The sequence below is a fragment of the Neolamprologus multifasciatus genome, chromosome 14 (assembly GCF_963576455.1).
Source record: "Neolamprologus multifasciatus chromosome 14, fNeoMul1.2, whole genome shotgun sequence".
NCBI lineage: Eukaryota > Metazoa > Chordata > Actinopteri > Cichliformes > Cichlidae > Neolamprologus > Neolamprologus multifasciatus.
In genome coordinates, this window is record NC_140452.1 from 32,569,036 (window position 1) to 32,590,274 (window position 21,239).

The 21,239-nt window shown below is 40.3% G+C and overlaps 1 protein-coding gene across 3 annotated transcripts in view; it reads right to left on the minus strand.

Moving 5' to 3' along the window:
* Positions 1-21,239, minus strand: part of numbl (NUMB like endocytic adaptor protein) — a 66,191-nt gene that overhangs the window by 5,812 nt on the left and 39,140 nt on the right. For 2 of the 3 annotated variants that reach the window (XM_085131552.1, XM_085131550.1), the window contains exons 2-7: positions 12,557-12,707; positions 9,020-9,094; positions 7,654-7,728; positions 3,066-3,206; positions 1,363-1,570; positions 980-1,249 (exon numbers count right to left, since the gene is read on the minus strand). In XM_085131552.1, coding sequence (XP_084987678.1) covers positions 980-1,249; positions 1,363-1,570; positions 3,066-3,206; positions 7,654-7,728; positions 9,020-9,094; positions 12,557-12,682 — 895 coding nt within the window. In that variant the 5' untranslated portion in view covers positions 12,683-12,707. Of the gene's footprint in view, positions 1-979; positions 1,250-1,362; positions 1,571-3,065; positions 3,207-7,653; positions 7,729-9,019; positions 9,095-12,556; positions 12,708-13,991; positions 18,180-21,239 lie in introns of those variants that run through there. The other variant, XM_085131549.1, reaches the window with a different exon arrangement.

Below are 21,239 nucleotides of genomic sequence, written 5' to 3' on the forward strand. Positions count from 1 at the left end.
AACAAACAAAAAAAAGAAAAGATACCATTCCTTCTTGAAGAGTGACATCCCGCCTGATTTTCCTGTGAGTATCTGAGAGGTATTTTGATGCCATGTGTAAATTAAGTGTGGTTAAATCATCATGAAGTTAGCCTAATATTAGTCTTTAGCATCTACATGTTAATATCATAAATCCTTCTGCTATAAACATAGCTTATTGTCTATTACCACTACTAAATATTTATTTTGTTGCCATTATTTTTTTCAATATTGTATCCTTAACTGCCTGTGAAACCTCCATCCTGCTACTGATCCATTAGTAAGTATATTAGTAGCTTTAATACTGATTTAAAGAAAACTAATGGTGAAACGAATTCATGGTTATTCCACAGCATACAGAGAATAGCTTAAATAGTTAACTTTCTATGTACCCTAAAACATTAGTGTACTTTTGGATCTTCCCCTTTCACACAAAAGCTCTAAATTAGACACATTTGTTACTATAATTGGTGCTCTTTCAGTAGTGGTGCAGTCAGTCTAACAATTAAAAAGGTGGTGCTTAACATGCTGCTCAGCTAATAGGAGACAAAGCAACAAATAAAGGATGGCCATCACTGAATGTCATCTAAATTAATGATATGTCAGCATGAAAAATATAGTTTGTGTGACTGCGGAACAATCATTTTGATTACCAAATTACACATCCAACACACGTTTAGACATTTGTAAACCTACTAACCTATCAAAGCATGTGCTACCTTCTCATATTCTTTATTATTCAGTCACTAAAACCAAATTTATTATTATGACGACAGTGTGAATTGGGCACAGATATAAACTAGCTTCCTCTCATGCTTCGAAGGAACAGCGCTGTAGTTTTTGTCGCCCTACCCCACATTCCAATGTTGTAAACTTCAGTCTCTATCAAAACAGGACTGTGGTCAGGAGGTCAGCAGATGTCAACATTTGTCAGTATATCATCAAAAACGTTCCCACTCACCAGGGTTCTTGGTCTCGAAATCTGTCTTGCGTTGTAGTGTGGATGGCAGATCATTGAGACGGAGTGACAGCTGCCTCTTGAAGGGAGAATTCTTCTGACTGAGGGCTGGAAATCCTCGGAATGAGCCTTGACGCACCAGCTGCTCAATGGGCGCGTGGCGGCGGGGGATGGCATGAGGCCCGCCTGGTTCTGGTCGCTCCATAGGGGAGGCCGCACCCTCGGGTGGGGAGGCGGTGCCAGGTGGAAGGGCCGGCATGATAGAGGGCTGGTCTGGAAGAAGAAGGGATTGCGATAATTACTGCTGTTCAGGACAGTTTTTATGTAAATATTATGTGCTATTGTTGCCTATGCAGCTAAAAAAGAAAAAGAAAAAAAACTTCTACCTTTCCTTTTCTCCTGCAGCTTGTCTTCTCGCTCACTACTGCTGCCCTGCTGGCTGCAGGAGGAACTGGCGCGGAAGGAGCCCTCACGCACAAACGAGGTGCGACTAGCATCAAACGAAGCCGTCACACCACACTCCTTCTCTCTGCGCTGCTTCCTCTCCAGGCAAGCAGCAAAGGCACAACCCACTGCATGGCTCAGTCTCTCCCCCTGATGCAAAAACAAATAGAGAGGGAAAAAACAGCATTAAAACACATTTGCACACTTTCCCTTGTCCCAAAACATCATGATTTATCATATATATTTTGAAATGCCTTTTTCTGTATTTGTGCATAATAGAGTTTCTTTAGGATTGCAAAGAAACTTTTATATCAGTAAAAGTCAAAGTAAATTATCCCTCTGAAAACAAATCATTTCAGATGGCATTTTACACTGAGCCATTAATAATTTCCATCAAATCCCTGGTACACTGGCTGCTTGTCTTAGCTTCTTTCTTATACAAACACAGCCACGGCAATTACAGAAGAGAGAGTCCAGTTTAAGATGAGCACACAGTTATGGATATTGCATGGTGGAAATGGAGAGAGACACAAATGGGCAGATAACTCCACTGGCTTCTATCTAATCCCTTCTCCTAATCCCCCAGGTCTGTGCTGCGTCCTCTTCCATCCACATTAATAATCCAACTCGCCGTCTAACTTGATGAAACCACTGTGGGGTTTAGAACCACATTATACTATGCCAGCACTCGTTCTATCGCAGATGTCTTTAAATTTCAGTCGGCTTATCCCAAGGTCATTCCAGTGACACTATTTTAGCGACAGGTAGAGAAAATTCATAAACAATCATTTAATTGGCTCCAGCTGTATTTTGAGACACCTGTCACAGAGTGGGTTGATGTGTTTATGTTTACCTGTATGACAGATTGCAATGCGTGTTAATATATGAAAAACAGCTGAAGATGTATTTTCAGTGAAATGTCTGTTTATTTTTATTCTGTGATTTGTTATTTAAAAAAAGAGCTACAAAAACTTCCCTCCAGACATTTTAACAACGTAAATAAATTAAATTTAGAACTGGGATCCAAGTATCTTGTGTGACTTAATGCTGTATGTCTACATAAGAAAATGAAACATCCAAAGCACTCATGTAGCCATCTATAGACATTACCTGATGGGGGATACATGCTTCCTAACAAATATCCATACAATATACATACAGATGGCACCTTTACCTAATTCAGCAGTGGAGTTATCCAGTTGTGTATGTCCAGACCTGATTCTCTTGACAAAATCCAAAGTGCGTAAATGGCTTTAATGATATAGACAAGTCTTTATTTTTGTTTAAACCAAACTTTACCAAACACTATTTCACATAAGCGGAAAATATCTGGCATTTTTAGACAGCAGAGATCAAAACTATATTGAAAAACTAAACTTGCACTGTGCCCGTTACTACCTGTTGTTGATACAAGTTGCTGAATTATTACGGTCCCTTGTTGCCACTGCTAATCTCTTCCTGTTTTTAAGCCCCTTTAAAATACTGAAAGTAAACCTCAAGATCTTTTTTTTTTTTTTTTTGAGGGGGGGGGGGGGGGGGGGGGGGCACAAATGAAAGAAATGTTTGCACTGCATATATAAAAGCTAGAGCAACACAGACATTTTTCCATATAAATCCTAAAGGGTATCTGGAACTGTCTACTCACCGAGTCTTTCAGAGCCATGAAGCAGTGGCACATCCATCGTCTTGTAGTCCCATCTCTGCAGATGTAGGAGAAGGCCTTGTCATAGTTACGGTCCGGAGCGCAGAATGAAACCTTCTCTATGGTCTGGTCCACGATGAGGTCCTGAGAGAGGCAGCCAAAGGAAATTAGACAGAGTAAGAGGAGATTATTGCATTTGACTGTGCTCGTATTACACTAAAGCCAATTGAATTGTTCCAGCAGGTAGAAGGGTCTCAAACCAACTGCAGCTTAATTGAAGAAAAACAGGAAATATCACTTTAATACTGGGAGCACTAGCTCACAGACCGATCCAATACTTGACACACTGCTTTTAACCTCATTTAACCCCATCAACCCCCCATAAACCTATTTACACATCCACTGATGACAGCAAAGACAGAGACTACAGACTAATGACAGCAAAGCCTCTTTTAATCTCTGTGATGTTTCCACAACTTGCCCTTCCTTCAATAAAAGGGTTATTCAGCTGGCGTCAGCATGTATAGTCACTATAGAAGAGACTAAGATGGGGCCACTGTCTTTCTCTGTGTACATAAAGGGGGCCCTCAGCTTACCTCTTTGACTCACCAAAAACAGAAAGAAGAAGAAAAACAAGAGGCGTGAGCAAGAAGAAAAGGCAGAAGGAGGATTCGCACACACTCATCCACACTCTCCCTTCCTGCCTTGCTGTGTCACAGAGAACAAAGAGATGGGCGGACGAGAGGAGAAGACGAGGGAGGATGAGGATGGGAAAAGGGAAGAAAGGAAAGAGGGATGTGATGAGAAAAAAGTAGAAGAATAACAGCCTATTCAGTGTGGGCCAATTAGTGAATGGAGGGGGATGCTGGTACTGAGGTGAAAGGCTGAGCAGAGACCGACATGTCTGTTTCTTCATCATGAAATAATGACTTCCTCTGTGTTAATACGCACACATAATACTGTATTTATGTACTGATGTGTTTTCTAGGGATTTATAATTCTCTGTGCTCTTGTGAGGAATATTTGTAATGAGGTGAGCGGGGGTGGGTAACTCAGACCACGGCCTTCTATCAGTGAAAGGAAGAATAAAGCTCGGCAGTGACTCTGGCTGTGTCATCTATGCGGAGGAGTCACTCTGCTGAATGGAATAAGACTTGACTCTTTCTTTCTGCTGGTGATTTATCATGAAGGTCATGCACGTCGCACATATGCACAAGCCCACTGTATACTGATAGACTGTGGGAAAGGTTCTGATAAAGGCTCGTGGGGCTGTTAATAAGAGCATACTAGCTGATTCACAGAGGTTAGCTGATGGCAAGGATGACGAGCAGGCAATGAAATAAAACAGGAAGAAAGTGATAAAAGCTGATTGTCTGACAAAAGGTTATTAAGTTAAACTTTTATTAAATTATTTTTAAGATTATCATAAATAGTTTACACGTAATTAACCTGTGAAAATGTTGCAGACAATTACGTTTTGGTCATCTCACAGTTAGTTCAGTATTCTCCTTTCTCTCTCTTTTGGGGCTCTAGTATCTTCTGACTGGAATATCTGACTCTTACATGCTTCAATGTGTTAACTGTGTCTGCACACTGTTTGTTGTTGGCCAAGGCGTGTGCAGCTGGCTAAAAATATTAGAGCTTTTTCTTGCTATAAAAGCAAAACGACGCCATCAATTTAGTATTTTTACCGGCTGTAAAATAAAAACACTGAGCTAAAGGATGCTAAAACCCTGTGTAGAGCGCTGAATGACAACCTTAATATGCACAATTAGAATTCCTAATGTTCCTACGTAAGGGTAAACCCATTTTATGAATTATTGATAATAAAACATACTGAACTTGCTTTTGCAGGAGTTTATTAATAAATGACGAGTGAGCCTGCTTTTTCTTTCCACATTTCTATTCAAACACATGCCCTTTGAAATGAACGTGTTATATCACTGTGTGAACACACGAAGCATGGGTGAGACGCACATGTTATAAAAGCAAAATTAGGTCTTACAAGTCAAAAGCTAGGGGCTTTAAAGTTTTATTCAGCCTTACAGCTTCAGTAAAGGTGAGGTATATTTTAAATTAACCTGTTGTTTAGGTAATGTGGTAGAAGAGAAACAAAAGTGCAAGCCAAAAGAAAACAACCTATTGTGACTCCACCAAAACTAATGTTTTCTTCTCTTTTGCTGATATTGGTGTTTTTTTAAGGTTAAAGCTGGCTAACACGCTGACTTATAGCAATTAAATCTTATAAAAAACCAAAACCTCGCTTCTGGCTTCTCTCAGTTTAAGCTATTCAGTTGCTACAGTTCCAAAAGTTACAGCAATGTAAATCTTTAAACAAATATGTTGATTATGGTTCACAAATACATAGGTTTATTTTCGTTTTTCTATTAGTTTTTTATTACTTTAACCTCCTAGGACCCGGCGTCCACATATGTGGACATCACATTTTGGGTTATTTAGACCAAAATACTCGATTTTGCTCTACAAGGGCTATATATACTGCTACTGTTCTATCAAAATTTTAAATGAATATCCTCATATGTGGATATGAGGACGAATATCCTCATATATGGCTCTCATTTTTCTTAGAAACAAAAATTAGGTAAAAAAAAAAAAATCTGCTAATTCTTTGTTTTTACATTCATCAGGTCCCAATCAGCCCAAATGTCAAAGAGAAATTAAAAATGCATGCCGTGGAAGAGTTCGGGTATTAGGAGGTTAAAGAGCTGCTATCAGGCTATCAGCAAACAGGATAATATTTACTGATGGTAGCATCCAGGGTTTATCTGCTGTGTTATATCATATTTGTTCTGGCTAAAAATACTGTGATGAAGAGCTCCAAGTTTGGATTTGGGAGACAGAAACCTTCTCTACTTTTAAAAGATTAGGCTTCAAACTTTCCTTTTTAATAAAGCTTATAGTTAGGGCTGGATCAGGTGACCCTGAATCTTCCCTTAGTTATGGTGCAATAAAGAGAGATTGTTTGTCATGGTCCTGGGCCATGTTGGCCCAGTATTCTTAGTTTTCGTGTGTTTTGTATTTTGTTCTTTATTTATGCTGTGGTTCCTAGGTTCTGTTAAGATTACCCTCTGTGTATCTGTGAGCCCTCGTTTCCCCTCCTTGTGTTTTATTCCATGTTTTCCCCAGCCCGTTATGTCTGTGCTCTCCCCGTGCTCTCTCTCCTCCTGTCTGAACCTCTGTGTACTTCCTGTTTTACTTTGACAGTCTCCCGTCAGTGTTGCGTTTACTCCTGCCCTGTCTTGTTATGATTATCAGTTTCACCTGTGTTCCCCGTGTGCTCCCACTTCCCTCATTAACCCTCTGTGTATTTATGTCTGCGTCTCCCTCAGTTCTGTGTCGCGTTCTCCCTCATTCATGGCTGTGTGTTTCTCCGTGTAACATGTTATAGTTTCCAGTTTAGTTTGTATGGTTTTTCTGTCCAGCAATAAAGCTGTGTTTTGAGTTCAATCCTGCCTCCGTGAGCTTGCGTTTGGGTCCTCATCCTGCCTGCACACAGCCGCAACCATGACATTGTTGGCGGTTTCCCATGATGCAATGAGTGTCTTTCTTCATTTTCTATATGTTTACACACCACTCTGCATTTAATCATTACACAACACTCTGCAGTTATTATTAAACTCCGGCTGTAGCTTTCATCCCGTCTCCCTATATCTCTCTATTATCGTAGGGTCTTTACCTTACAATATAAATCACTTTGAGGCGACTGTTGTTGTAATTTGGTGCTAAAGTTGACATGAAATGAATTGAATTCAAGAACAGAAAGACAACAATAGAACAGATAGACAATAGGAAGGAGGAAGGTTAGAAGGAGAGGAGTGGGACTGACAGACTGGGAGAGGTGTGGTCGTGTGTGGCCTCTAAACACATTAAAAAAAAAGTAAAGCAAGAAAGAGGCTGCTCTATCAGGCTTACTCTCTGCACTGTCTCTACTGCTCTTTATTGTGCTCTGCTTTCAATAGAACCACAGCGAGCTGCACTCACTCCCTGGCCGCCAGACACTCCTCAAGTGCATGTGTGCGTCTGTGTTTACTTGAGTTTCCCTCCCCCACTAAGCACCTTTAGCAAGCAATCATGAGTCACATATGCCAGCTCTGAAATACCAAACACACAGACACACACACAGAGAGAGACACACACAGAGTCTCAAAAGCCTGGGAGCAACAGAGTGGCTACACAGTGGACCCCTCTGTTAGGGTCACCAAACTAGGACAGAATGAGAGTTTTGTTGGTGGTCTGAGGATGGCATATGCATGCCTTTACTAAATATGAGAGCAACAAAAAGAAGAAAAAATGTTTCAAATTGAAGTATTAGAGGGGAAATAAGCGCATTAGTGGGCTTTATATCTTCTTTTTGACAGGCTAACTCTGTTATTTGTCTCTCTGCCTGTCTTGAGAGGCTGAGACTGCAGACTCAGATAAAATACTAGTGTGCACAAGACTGTAGACATGACAACAAGAAGGCGCGACTGTGCACCGTGCCCTTGCTGTCAGGTGAGTGATAACATAGATAAAAAGAGAGATAGAAAGAAGGACAAAACAAGGAGGCACATGATAGATAAGCGTTTCTTACCTTAGTTTTGTCATCTACCACCCTGAGTCCATCAGCCGAAACCCACAATACTGCTTTTACTGTCTTTTTCCCGCTCTGGAAAGACAAAGAACATGGGACACTGAATCATTTAAACCTTTATAGACAAGTAGCAGTATTAAATTGTACTTGAAGCTTATGAGCGAGACTGTAACGCCACCTTTACTCTTGCCTGCTGTTGTGTAAAATGACGACATCCCTGGGATAAATGAGGTAGTGGAGGGTTAAGAAAAGAAAGGCGGGAGCAGCTAAAAACTGTGCCAGCTGGCACTACGAATCATTTTGCCAGAGGTGAGCACCAGGCAGCGCTAATAACACACTCAACATGGGCCATGCTAAAAATAAACAGACTGAAAAAGCAAGGGCTTCGTGTGTGAATCTGTGTGAATCTGTGTGAATCTGTGAGCGTGCACATGCACACGAATCCGCATCGGAGTTTGTGTGTGCGAGTAAGGGAAACAGAAAGTGAGAGCACTGCAGGAAATGGTGTTGAAACCCACAGCGACGCGATAAGGAGCCCCATTTTTGCATAATCCCACTGACAAAAAGAACGAGGGAGCAAGAATGAAGGTGAAGAATCTGACAATGATGGAGGGAAGAAGAGGCTAAATGACGAGGTGGAGCCAGAGTGGAACTCTGGGAGAAATATTTTAGCTTGAGCAAATGCAGAGAGAAAGATGCTGGTGTTGATAGAGAATGGAGCAAAACAAATTGAAGAGTTTTAGGGATTTTGTGTAAATTGTTATACAAAGTTATACAGTTACATGCCTCCCTGGGGATAAGATATAAAATGCAGAAAATGTGGATTTTAAAGAAAAGTGCAGCTTGATATTAGTTTGTCAAGAAAAGCAGAAGCAGAGAAATAACATGAAAACTGTGTTGTACACGCCTGTCCTTTCTACAACCTCAAGTGTGTGTCTGTGTGTGTGGCTGTCTGACACCAGCCAGTCTGAGTCACTCTGTTCACACGCTCCCTTTCCGAATCCAGCTTCCCAGGGGGGGGCAAACTATGTGTTTACACAAGCATGCGTACGCCCCAGTTTCATTTTCTGCTTGCTTTTCTATGGTGACATCAGATACATATGGAATAGGACCCACCAGAGAGGGCAATTAACAGGGTAAAAAAGTAGAAAACAACAAGAAGAACAAGTATTGAACGTGCGTGCATTTGTGCATTTCTTCAGTCAATACACTGGCGCACTGGCTTTGCGCCATCGGGTCTGTAATGAGTTCCTGCAAAGTTTCTGAAGTCCTCTGGGTGCATATTTGTAACTGGCTTCCTGCAACAAAATGTACTTTTAGTAATGCAGCAAAAAGTGTGTGTTAGAAGTGTGTGTGGGTTACTCACAACTTTTAGCTTCTTCACTGCCTCCTCGCATACGTGCATCCCTCTCGACTCGTCCACCTCCACCAACCCCAGGTACTGCAGACGAAACAAAAACAGATGGTTTTAGGTTTTTCCTTTTAACGTTTGATACACCGGGGCTCTTCATTTAAACTTCTTGCAAATGAAACTCATTCAGCTGGAGTGAATAGTGTGAACGCAAAAATACTGTTGGAAACAATCAGGAAGGTCTGATCTGAGAAACACAGGCAGCAGCTGGGCTCATAAGCCGAGAATAAATCTATAATGTAGGTAGGAGCGATGTGATAACGTATGGCTTCTAAAGTAATTACACGTTTAAAATCAATTCGATATCTAACACGTAGCCAGTGAAATATATAGGTCCCCAGAGACAAAAAAATGTAAAATTTGCAAATATGCAATTTGTATATTAAAACAAAGTTAATACTCGGATTGTGAGCTTACTTTAATATCCACTCCTGATGTTGGAGGATGGACTTCCAAGGTTTTTGTTCTTAGTTACAGTTCAGGTTTGGGAGAGCTGAATAAAGGAACTTCACAGAGATAAATTAAGTTTTAAATTAAGTTTTGTGGGATCGATTATTTAACATCTCTCACACCCCATCACTATTTTGCTTCATTCTCATTGAATTTCAACGCACCTTTGTCCATAAAAGGATAATTAGCAACTGTGATGTTATGTAGGCAACTCTGCATTACATTTAAATATATAGCCCTGAGTTTCATCTACTAAGTTTTTGTTGTTTTTGACAGCTATTTAAGTTATTTAAAAGGTATGAGAAGAACGAACTGAAAGAAAATATGCCAAGAAGGCAGGTTGCAAAGTGGCTTGCAGAGAAAGCAGCAAGGGTATGTATGCTAAAATAGCTTATAAAGAGTGCCTTCTATGAGACTTTCCAAAAGACAAAAGCAAACAATAAATTGAAGCATCAGCTGATGTGGGCTGGCTTGAAATCAGCAATTGTTATTAGGACTATGGTTTAGGCAGGTATCAGGAATTAGAGCAGGTCATCCACTAACTGGAACGTTGGTGGTTTTGTCACTGTCTGCATGTCAAAGTATCCTATTCAAAATGCTGAACCTCAAAATTGGCAGCTGTTATTTTACTTTGCTAGCTTGCTAACTGGATATATTAGTAAAATAAGACGTGTTGTTAGAGAAAAAATAAAAATAATGATGACCATTACACACAAATTGAAGTCAAAACATAAGGAAGGTTATCTAGAGCTTCATATGCTCTATAACGTAAAGTATGAGTGGCACCAGGCAAATCTTCCAATGGGCCATTTTATCCCACATTCTTTAGTTTGCAAAAACAACGTTTCTTTCAGCAGTGAGCTGAGCTGACACGTATTCTTTTGGTAGCTACAGTTCAAATGCTTTTGAAAAGGCATTAATAGTTCATGACTCATTTAGAATTTAAAAAACACTGAGAAAGCACTGAAAAAAAAGATGGCTGAGCGAGCATGGAGGTAAAAACAACATATAAAGAGACAGAGGCTTTTATGCTTACATCTCTTGCTAAAGCTCTGAGCTCCACTTCAGTGCCCATCTCATCGCTAGCTCTTTGGACCATTACCATCAGAACCGTTTTCCATTAGCCTCAGCCCCACACGATGCCTTTTCTTATACTCTCAGCTTTCTTTGTTGCCTTTATCTTTTCACTTTGTATTTCTCTCCTGGTCCATTCAGTCTGCGGTCTTTCTTTCCTTATCTTATCTGGTCCTATCTATCTCTCATTTCAAATCTGAAAATGTCTCTCCTTACCCTCTGTGCGCCCTCATCCCTCACCTTGTCATTTCCTGTGCTCTCTGTAATCTATAACCTTACCTCATCGTCACTCCTCTTTCTCTGGCTTCCATCCTCCTCCCTCATTCTCTCTCCAGCCCTTCTACAAATCACTTTAGCTCTCAAGGATGTCCATACAGTACATGGTCAGAACGGAGCTTGTTATCAGTAAATTGGCCCATTAATGACGGCCCTTTTTTTTTGCATTTATGGCATGGGAGGCATTCAGCTACTGAGGTAGAATATGGGTCAGTGCTTTACTACTGATGGTTCTTATAAAGATCAAAGGTCAGAGCTAAAGTATCCTGAATTGTATCACACAGCCTAACCATAGGCATTACATTAAAAAGTATATTTGCTTTCTTTAGGTTGTTATAATATGAACAAAATAGAAATAATAGGATTTATGCTATTGTTATTAGTGCTGTCAGCATTAATCTCGTGCCTGGGGCTGGACGGCGTCAACGCATTAGCGCTGTCCAGCCCCAGGCACGCGTTAACTCGCTAACAGAGATTTGCCGCGTTAATGCGGATATGGCGTTAACATCATTTTAACGAGATTAACACTGACAGCACTTTTTTCTGTTTATATTTATTTATTTATTTTGTAATTCAGATAATATTCAGACTTCAAGAAAGCTGGTGGCAGCAAACAACTAGCTTAGCTTTGCATTAAAACTAACAGACCGCACTGCTAAGATAAAGTGATAATTACGTGAGAATCTTGTGCACCCTTTATTGCTGAATGTATTTATACAGCACTGTCTTTACTTATGAATAAGGGCCAGTCTCCGGGGCTTAAAAACAAATGCAATTCATTAAATAGCCACTTGAGGCTGGCTCCAAAAGTTAGTAAATCCCTAAAGACTCTTATATTAAAAGCCCAACATTATAACAGAGATAAACATGTTTGCATCTTGACTTTAAAAAAAGGTTTTGTTTTCTTTAGGTAATTTCCCGCCCTCTGATATCTATAAGAGAGTAAATATAGCTTTCAATTGTGGTGAAAGTATTCAGGACATGGCTGATATTACTGGCATATTAGGTGCCATCTTGTCTAGTTCAGCATTCAGTTTGTGTAAAAATATGATCTCATTTTGTGTTTTTATGATAAGGCTTTTTTTTAGTTGAGGCTCTGAGCAGCTCCACTAGCCAGCATCACTGCTAGCACATAAGATCTTGCCTAAATATTATCTCATAGTCTTAACTCACTTGCTTTTTCATACTTAACATTAACCTCCTAAGACCCAAACTCTTTCATGGTATGCATTTTGATATTTGGGCATATTGGGATCTGATGAATGTAAAAACAAACCAGATTTTTTTTTAACCTAATTTTTGTTTCTGAGAAAAATGCGAGCCACATATGAGGATATTTGTTTTAAATTTTGATGAAACAGAGGCAATATAATGTCCTCGTAAGTGGATATCAGGCCCTTGTAGAGCAAAATTTTGTACTTTGGTCTAGACAACCAAAAATGTGATGTCCACATATGTGGACGCCAGGTCATAGGAGCTTAAAAGAAAGAAAGAAAGAAAGAAAGAAAGAAAGAAAGAAAGAAAGAAAGAAAGAAAGAAAGAAAGAAAGAAAGAAAGAAAGAAAGAAAGAAAGAAAGAAAGAAAGAAAGAAAGAAAGAAAGAAAGAAAGAAAGAAAGAAAGAAAGAAAGAAAGAAAGAAAGAAAGAAATTAATCAGGCTTAGATTAACTGAATATCGACTGTAGATACTTACCCGAACAGCAAAGTTGCATTTGCCCTTGCGTACAGCCTCCTCGTCAGCCTGCCATTGATGCGGTCTGCTGGCCTCTGGCACATAGGTGGGCTTCTTCCTCCTCAGGCTCTGACGAAGCTTGTTCATCTCCGGGGTCACGTGCTCCCTGGTACTGCAGACACAGGAAGGGATGCAAGTTTAGTTGCGGAAAACTGGAAGGCCATAGAGTATCTCTGTACTCAACAAAGGAAAAATGACAACCACCTGAGTGTCATTACCACAAGCACAGAACAATATTTTTTTTTTAATTACATTCATTTAATAGCAATTAAATAGTCAGGCACATTAAAATTATTATTATAAATATTTTATATTATATTATATATATATATAAAATATTATATTTTTATAATATTTTATATATTATAAAATATAATATATATTATATATATTATATATATTATATTATATTTTATATTATAATATTATAATATTATAATATTATAATATTATAATATTATAATATAATATTATATTATAATATTATAAATATTTAAATGCAAAAGTGCCAAACTATAATTGAATGAAATGCCACTTGAGAGAAACCAGAGTCCCGTATTTCATATGGTATTATGAGAGAAGTGGGAATGATTTCATTGATTGGCTAGAGCTCATTAAGTTATAATCATCTCTAACAAGGCAGTCAGTACATCAGTGCCACAAACACTTTCCATCACAATGCTCCATTGATTCTCCATTCAGACGCAGGCTGTAAAAATCGCACAGGTAGAACATTAATGAACACAAAAGCATCGGGCGCGCTTTCATCTCTCGAAGAAACACCAAGAATGCTGAGCGCATGCTAATCAGCACACATGTGTGCTCTCCACTCCTCCTGTGAACAATCCTCCCTCCGCTCCCTAATTAGACCATTCAGCCCGCTGGCCTGTTTAGCGCGTGCTAATTTCCCAGCATAATGAAACATGATGCCATCAAAACATGACCTGCTTTAAAAAAATAATTACTGTTTTCATTCCTCCACACTCACATCCCAGCTTCAACAGGAGATCTGAAGTACAATAAAAACACCTCTTTCCTCATTTGAGTCCTTTGTCTTTAGTGACTCTAAATTAACTGCATCATCAGCTTCCTTGTTGTCCAAGTCAAAAGTTTCAAATTGGACTAAGCAGTCAGTTTATTCTGTTTTTCTTATCCTCAAGCTCTGAACACAACTGGTCTTTTCTCTACACAGTATAAGGGATCTGCTTAGAGATACACGAGCAAGGCCTAGTTTGTAAATCTGCAATATCAAACCAGGAAGAGTGCTAGAAAAAAAGGCTTGCATAAAATTATTACTATAAGATAACAATATATTAGAAATGCTTATCTCATGTCGTATTCTTCCATATATCTTGGATTAATAAGAGTAAAGATCGAGCTTGTTTTATTCGCTTACCATCTGGATGATCCATAAATCGGCATTCCAGCTTTTACAGGGTAAGAGAGCACATTAATCTTACACTGAAGACATACGATGTCCATATGTAAAGTGGTGATCTCAACACTGAAGGGCAGAACGCTTCTCTCAGCTCTACCACCACGGCGCCAAATTTATACTCAATATATAGTCGGACACGTCACTTCTCATAATTGCTGCCACTCTGATGGTAATGCTGCCAAAGACTGGTGTACCGGAAGTGTGTTTGCAACTCGCCATTCTTGTGCACCACACATACTCCCTGTGTAATGCAGAGTATTCAAATGCAACAGCTCAAGTGGCTTTACTCATGTCTGGCATGTGAGGCATGTGCCATCTGCCAACAGTAGATACTCATACACACATACACAGACAAAACATACCCACAAGCCCATCTGCAGCTCGCCGCACATGTCGAGGTTTGTGCCGCTCATATGTGGGAAAAGTGCCAGCTGACTGGCACCTGGCATGCCCCCAGCACTGCTGCAGCAGGTGTGAACGGGTGTGAGCGAAGGGGTTACAGAGTTTTACATAACGCCTCACAGCAGAGGTAGAAGGGGGCTGGGGTGGCTTAACTCATGTCGGGCATGAGTAAAAGGACCCTGTAAATTAACAGACCCAGTAAAGGAAGGACTGGGTAAGGAATACAGGACACCCTCATATGGTCTAGGACAGCAGGGGGAGGAGTAGTGAGCGAATGGCACTGGCATCCGATGGCAAACCACATGGGAGAGACGCAGAAATGAACCAAGGATACTGGGACAAGTTTTTTGAAAATATGAGATAAAACTACTGGGAAAAGAGAGGAATGAAGTACTGAGGTGAGAGAATTGGAGTTATAATACACTAAATGATCCTGTTCATCATCCATCGTCTAGTCTTAATAAAAAGGGAATTGTGTGGGAGTAGAGTAGCTTAACAGATTCACAGGTCAGTACACTGCAAGCATGAGGGCAGAAAGTCAGAGAGAGCAACATCCAGCAATAATGCAGATTTTTTAAAAATACATTAGTAAATACATTTTTAAAAAACCCAACTGCTTATCCAATGGTAAGTAAGGTATCTGCTCAGTTATATTAAATATAAAAATGAACTGCATATTTGAGAACCTAAACATGATTGAAAACTCTTGAAATGTTGCTCGTGTTAGGTCGCGAGTAAATTGACTTATTTTATTGGTCCCTTTAAAATTCAAAACCATATACGAATTTAACACATATATAAAATTTGGTACACACGTGTCATACGAGACACAAAAAATTCCTCTTGGATCCACGCCCTGAACCCTGAAGGAAGTTCTCCGTTTTGAAGTTCTACATGAAATTTTTATCGGCATACAGCAGCATCACATATAATGAGTGGATGTTTCTTATTCTGGATTCAAGAGAAGTTCAGTCAACACAGCTGCAATAATTTTAGCTGTGCCTTGGTCTCCCACTATTGTTTTCTCTAGTGTAACTTTAGCGTTCACTAACCTGCTGCTTGCTGTAATTATTTATTGGATAGATAATATTCATTGGTATCAGTTTTCTCATCTAAGTCAACGCACTAAATGAACTCATCCAGGCTACAATGAAAATACAGGTGAACGCAGGTTGATGGGCTTTCTCATGATGTGCACTGTGGCGTGAAATGAACAAAACTATGTGGTAGTAAACACTTAATGATAGAGAGACACATTAAGGCCGTGAAACTGCCAAACATTGAAATGGTGAAGTCGTTACATAGCTGTGACCTAGCCCAGCAAAACTAGAACCATCTGCAGTGAGGGGGAAAAAAAGATGAGAGCCAGACAGAGGGGGTGGGTTGGCAAGCATCAAAATAAATCTATAAATCAATGGCACAAATTAAATCCCACTCCCTTTATGAACCCACGCAAAACTCGTAAGCACTTCAGTGTAGCCTACACAAACAAGGGGCCCGGTGCCAAAAAAGCACATAGTTGTTCCCAGTTTAGTGTTTGAGTTTGCAGCCATCTGGAATGTATTGTTGGGGAGATGGCAAGCAGGACGACTTACGGTCATATGATATGTCGTGGAAATTTCTTTCACCCGAGCTGACCTCCTACTCTGGTCCTCCCTATTCCTTCTTCTTAACTGTTACTTACACTGCAGATCTCCTCTTGATCAAAAAAGATGCGGAGAAAGGCGCAAAAACGAGCCCGAAGCTAAATGTCTGCAGCTCTGCCAATGCAAATGTGAGGAAATAGGTTTCACAGGGCTGACTTCAGTGTGAAGAGCTAGCCTACGCGTACAGATTAAAAAATGTGGTGAAAAGAATTTTTACATCTTGCTCTGGCTTAAGTTGGTATTTTAACTGTGAGATGGTTGGTGGTTATTAACAGCATGCGTGCGTGGGATTTACTATAATTATCAGTAATAACAGCACATTCCCGAATATATGTATATTACAAATGTCTTGTATTTGTCTCACCTCTGTATTAACAAGACATGATCTGTGTTAAGACTGCTTGTGCGTCCAGCTGCGTTTTGTGCCTGCCAGATGTGACTCCGATTGATTTCTTTGGCACAATGCCTCTCTTTCACACACACACACACACACACACACGCACACACACACACACACACACACACACACATACATACGTAACGTCCCACCCTGATCCAGATGTTCTGTGTTCAACATCGGCCCAGAGATTTTGGCAAAATGGGACATACTCCTCCCTCACACATCTCCTCAACCAGATGCTCAAGAAAAACACAGCTCAAACAAGAAGGGGAGTAGGGGTGAGAGCGGTGATGTTACCACACACACACACACACACACACACACACAATGACTCACTGCCACCTCGTATTACGGAAAGCCATATGTGTGTGGAGCTCCAAAGAAACTAGGAATGGACATAGAGAGGTGGAGCAAGTCTCCAGTGTGTGTGTGTGTGTGTGTGTGTGTGTGTGTGTGTGTGTGTGTGTGTGTGTGTGTGTGTGTGTTTAAGCGTGTTTATCTTTGTGAGTGCAGTAACAGAGTATTGCCTTGGCTTAGTCATCATAGTGCTGACCACTTTATCTGGACACACTGTACCCACTCTACTAAAGTCCGGCTTTGGCTCTTTGGCTGTGCAAATAAGACACTGAGGTGTTTCGCTAAAGCTGCGAGTATGACTCACAACTTTAAAGTTATAGTGGAATGGGAAAGTATCAAAGGTCTCTATTACCACAGCAGCATGCAGGAGCGAGAGTGTATTATACTCTGAAAAGATCCACAGTGGGTTAACAAATTACAACACATACATTACTGGTCCTAAACTCAGTAATCACATTGTAATTGCAAACAGCCATGTCAGTTACATAAGTTCGAAATGATCTGCATAATGGTTCTTTAAACTTGCTTTTCTACAAAGTTCAGCTCATGCATGTTATCTTATTGGCTCAGTCACACTAGAGTAAAAATAGATATTTTGGGACAGATTCACAAGCAGTTGGAGCGACAGGCTGGTTCCCCAAGAAGATGACCATGCTCCATCTGAACTCCATCTTATCGCTGTTTTATGACCGTCTTGATCCACCAAAGTGACTCTGAAAATGCTAACTGACTGTGAGTGTTTGCAGACACGATCACCATCTGCAAAGCAACCACATCAACGGCAAAGATATCACAAGTGCATTGCACACTTTCGTAATAATTTAGTTTTCCCAAGTGTGACTGCAGCATAATTAGCATAGTGTTTGTGCAATATGCAAGCATTCTCAAGTTTATGAGCTTAGAATATTTTCCTGACTTCACGATTCCCTTCAGTGTTAAAGAGTATAAAGTGTAATAAGTGCAGATACTATCCCACAGCCGAAGTCCTAAATATTTACCTTTGAAAAGGAATTTCTCTGCTAAGAAATTGTAATATGGTGGTGTTGGGTCGGCAGCCAGCTTTTCTGCTCCAAACCAAAACAATGAAAACATTACCCTAATAGGTAATGTTTGCATAAATCAGCAAACACATCGGATGCAGGCACATTATGCTGACACGACGCGCGCACACGCAGTAAAAACTGACCCAGTTTGTGGTCCCTGCAGACTTCACACACTGACACGGAGTGACCCACATAGAGACACTGACAGATACTAGCATTACTATTATCCCCAAGTATGTCTCTGTTTGTCTCATACTTCCTGAAAGTGACAGGTGGTGTGTGTGTGTGTGTGTGTGTGTGTGTGTGTGTGTGTGTGTGTGTGTGTGTGTGTGTGTGTGTGTGTGATTAAAGTATAAAGGAGCGTGATGCAGCGGACATAAACCAGGGCACTTGTATTTAGACTGAAGTTTGTCCCAGGACAGGATGCAGTGCAGTGTTTTATTAATCTAAGCAGGACTATGTATGTTTATGAGGGAGAAGGATACAGATACAGAGAGAGTGTTTTGTGCGTCTCTAAGCCTTTGTTACTTCCTGGAAACAACTCCCTCCCTGCAGGATTTGTGTCAGATGGAGCAAACAATCTCCAATAGTTTACTGCTTTGTAATTCCTGCACATTCACATGTACAAAAATACCAGAGAATGGTGAATGTGAACTACAACAAGATATTAGCTATCTGGGGAAATTCCTGTATTCTTTGCACCACAGGCCTATAACAATATTGGTTCATTTAAACATTTAAAAAAACTCCCTATTCTTGATACCTGAATGCAGTTAGTTACTACAGAAATCTTGGACATGGTGACCCATTAGCGACCTCTTAACCAACGCAAACATTGGATCCCACCTCGACAACAAACTACAACAACTAAAGCCTGGCCAGTATTTCCAGCTGCTATTAGCTATTTGCTGATCTATTTGTGTCACCATTTATAACAATAAGGGGAAATTTAAAAAGTAAAGAGTGTTTACGATGCATAGTTTATACACCAAGCCACCCTGCAACTAGGAACACTAAATAAACACACACACAAAAAAAAAAACCCACACACAAGAACTAACCGATCCAAGCAGAGTTACGCAGACTGTCATTGAATAAATAGGGAAATCTGTTTTTGAATGTGTCTGAAAAAATAATAATCGGACGATACATATCAGATTATCGGATTTTAAAATGGCCAAATATTAGGTTTTAATCATAACACTGCTAAATTAAATATTTAAACTTAAACGTTCACATCCCCAAAAGTCTTTGCATTTCAAAAACTGAGAAAAAAGAACAGCAACGCTTGACAGAAAAAGAAAGAATCAGAGCTCAAACACTTGTAAAAACTTAAAATGTACAAACCGAGTTTGCGCTCCCTCGTCTGAAGCTATATGAAACATTTATACCCTAAGGTGTAGTAGTTACTGCGAACAAATCTAAAGCAGAGCCTCTCTGGGAAGAGCAGATACAGATCAGTGGAGTGCTGTATACACTGTGGAGGCAGCTTTCCTGTAAGCGTGGAGGTTTAAATGCATCAAAACTGCTCCCTTCTGTCGAGATTAGGAATTTGTACAGGCTGATGTACAGTGGCAGCTGAAGCAGAGCCATGTGTTAAACCATCAGCCTGGCACCCACTGTGGCTATTGTCTCCATCTCTATCTCCCTCTCACTGTTTCTCTCCTCTACACACACACGCGCGTGCGCCTCAGTTTGCTCCATAAACCAGGCCCAAGTCTTAAAAAGAAAGTGGGTTCATAGATCTCTCAGTCATTGAGATTCAGGGCCAATCCGCAATCCATAGTAGTTTTCTTTAATGCACTGCTTCTCACACTGTACTCCTGCTTAATACTGCTCATAACACCATGTAATATAGTGTAAAGGCATGTCCTTGAATGATTTTCTCCTCTTCAAAATGCATTATTTATGAAGTCAATTCCCATGCCTTTAGATTCCTCTCAGTGTGTACCTGCACTGTGAGCAGGGTTAATTATTTTACAAAATCTAACAAAGAAAGAGAAAACTGTGCCTGGGAAGAGATCCTACCTCTGTCTAACTTCATTGTCAGCAAATAATCCAATACCCACCAGCATATAAACTCTGAATAACTGGATTTATTTTAATTTTTTTATTTTTTGTGAAAGGAAATCACATGGTCAAGTCTTTTCTCAGTGGATTTGACTCAACAAGAAAATTGCAAATGTGATAGAAATGTGTGGCTATATCAGAAGGCCTGCAGTATATCATTTTAGATACAATTCTTAAATCACTTAAAAAAGCTGGATCAGCTCTAAACATCCAATACTGGTTACTGTATCCCCTTCTATAACAGATCGGTCATATTTTCAGGCGACAACTAACAGTTATCGCTACAGCGATTAGCTCCGCCCCACCTATCATCTCGGCCAAGAGTGAGAGTGTGTGAGTGAGTGTGTGCTTGCGTGGTGTGTTATAAAGTCGATACGCTTACCAGACACCAATTGGATTGACTCCGACTGGTAGACGTACAAACACACCCTGTCCTTCCTCTGACCCTCTAATGCAACATGATCTTTTAGGGGGGTTCTGGGCAGTTTGAGACCTTACTGAAAGCTGTCCCAATATAATTATGTGCAGAGTGTGCAGAGTGTGCACAAGTGTGCGTGTGAAAGCGAGACAGTGAATGCTCAATCTGGTTGATGCGATTGAATGGCCCTCTGCGACTCAAAGCAAAGTGACAATTTAGGGCATTATTGCAGCAAAGGGTGATTAGAGCATGAGAAACAGGTTCGCATCGGGATGGTAAGCACTTGTAGTAGTTGGAGGTGACTCAACCAGCTGATCCAGGATCAGTTCTCTCATTTTTCTTTCATCTAAACTGATTTACTGAAACTAATTTCTCACATTGAGGCAATATGCCAGAAAGTTACACATGAACTATACTTCTGCTAAACAGAACCCGATTTTAACCCTACACCGCAACCTGACGTGCACCTCCCGAGAAATGTAACTACACGTCAGGTCGACGCTAGGGTTTCACTGCACAGAAAAACAATGCGAACACATAAGCGCCAGTTGTGAAAAGTAATGCCTTCCAAACTGTTTTCCCAACCTGCTTTCCTTCTAAGGCTATGTCCACACTAGCCCAGATAGATTGGAAAACTGCGCTTTTGTCTAAAAAAACGCTCCGCGTCCACACTAGCGTTTTCAGTCGTTTTCACAGAGTTGTGCGTCTACATTGAAACGGTCGAAAACGCTTACGTTCCAGTACTGCACATGCGTGAAACGCAAGAAGATTCGACCTGCCTCATTAATGTCTGCCGTTTGTTTACTTTCCACCTCTTTGAAACATCGCGGAAAAATGTCGGGGAAAAGCACCAAGTTTTTTAAATGGACT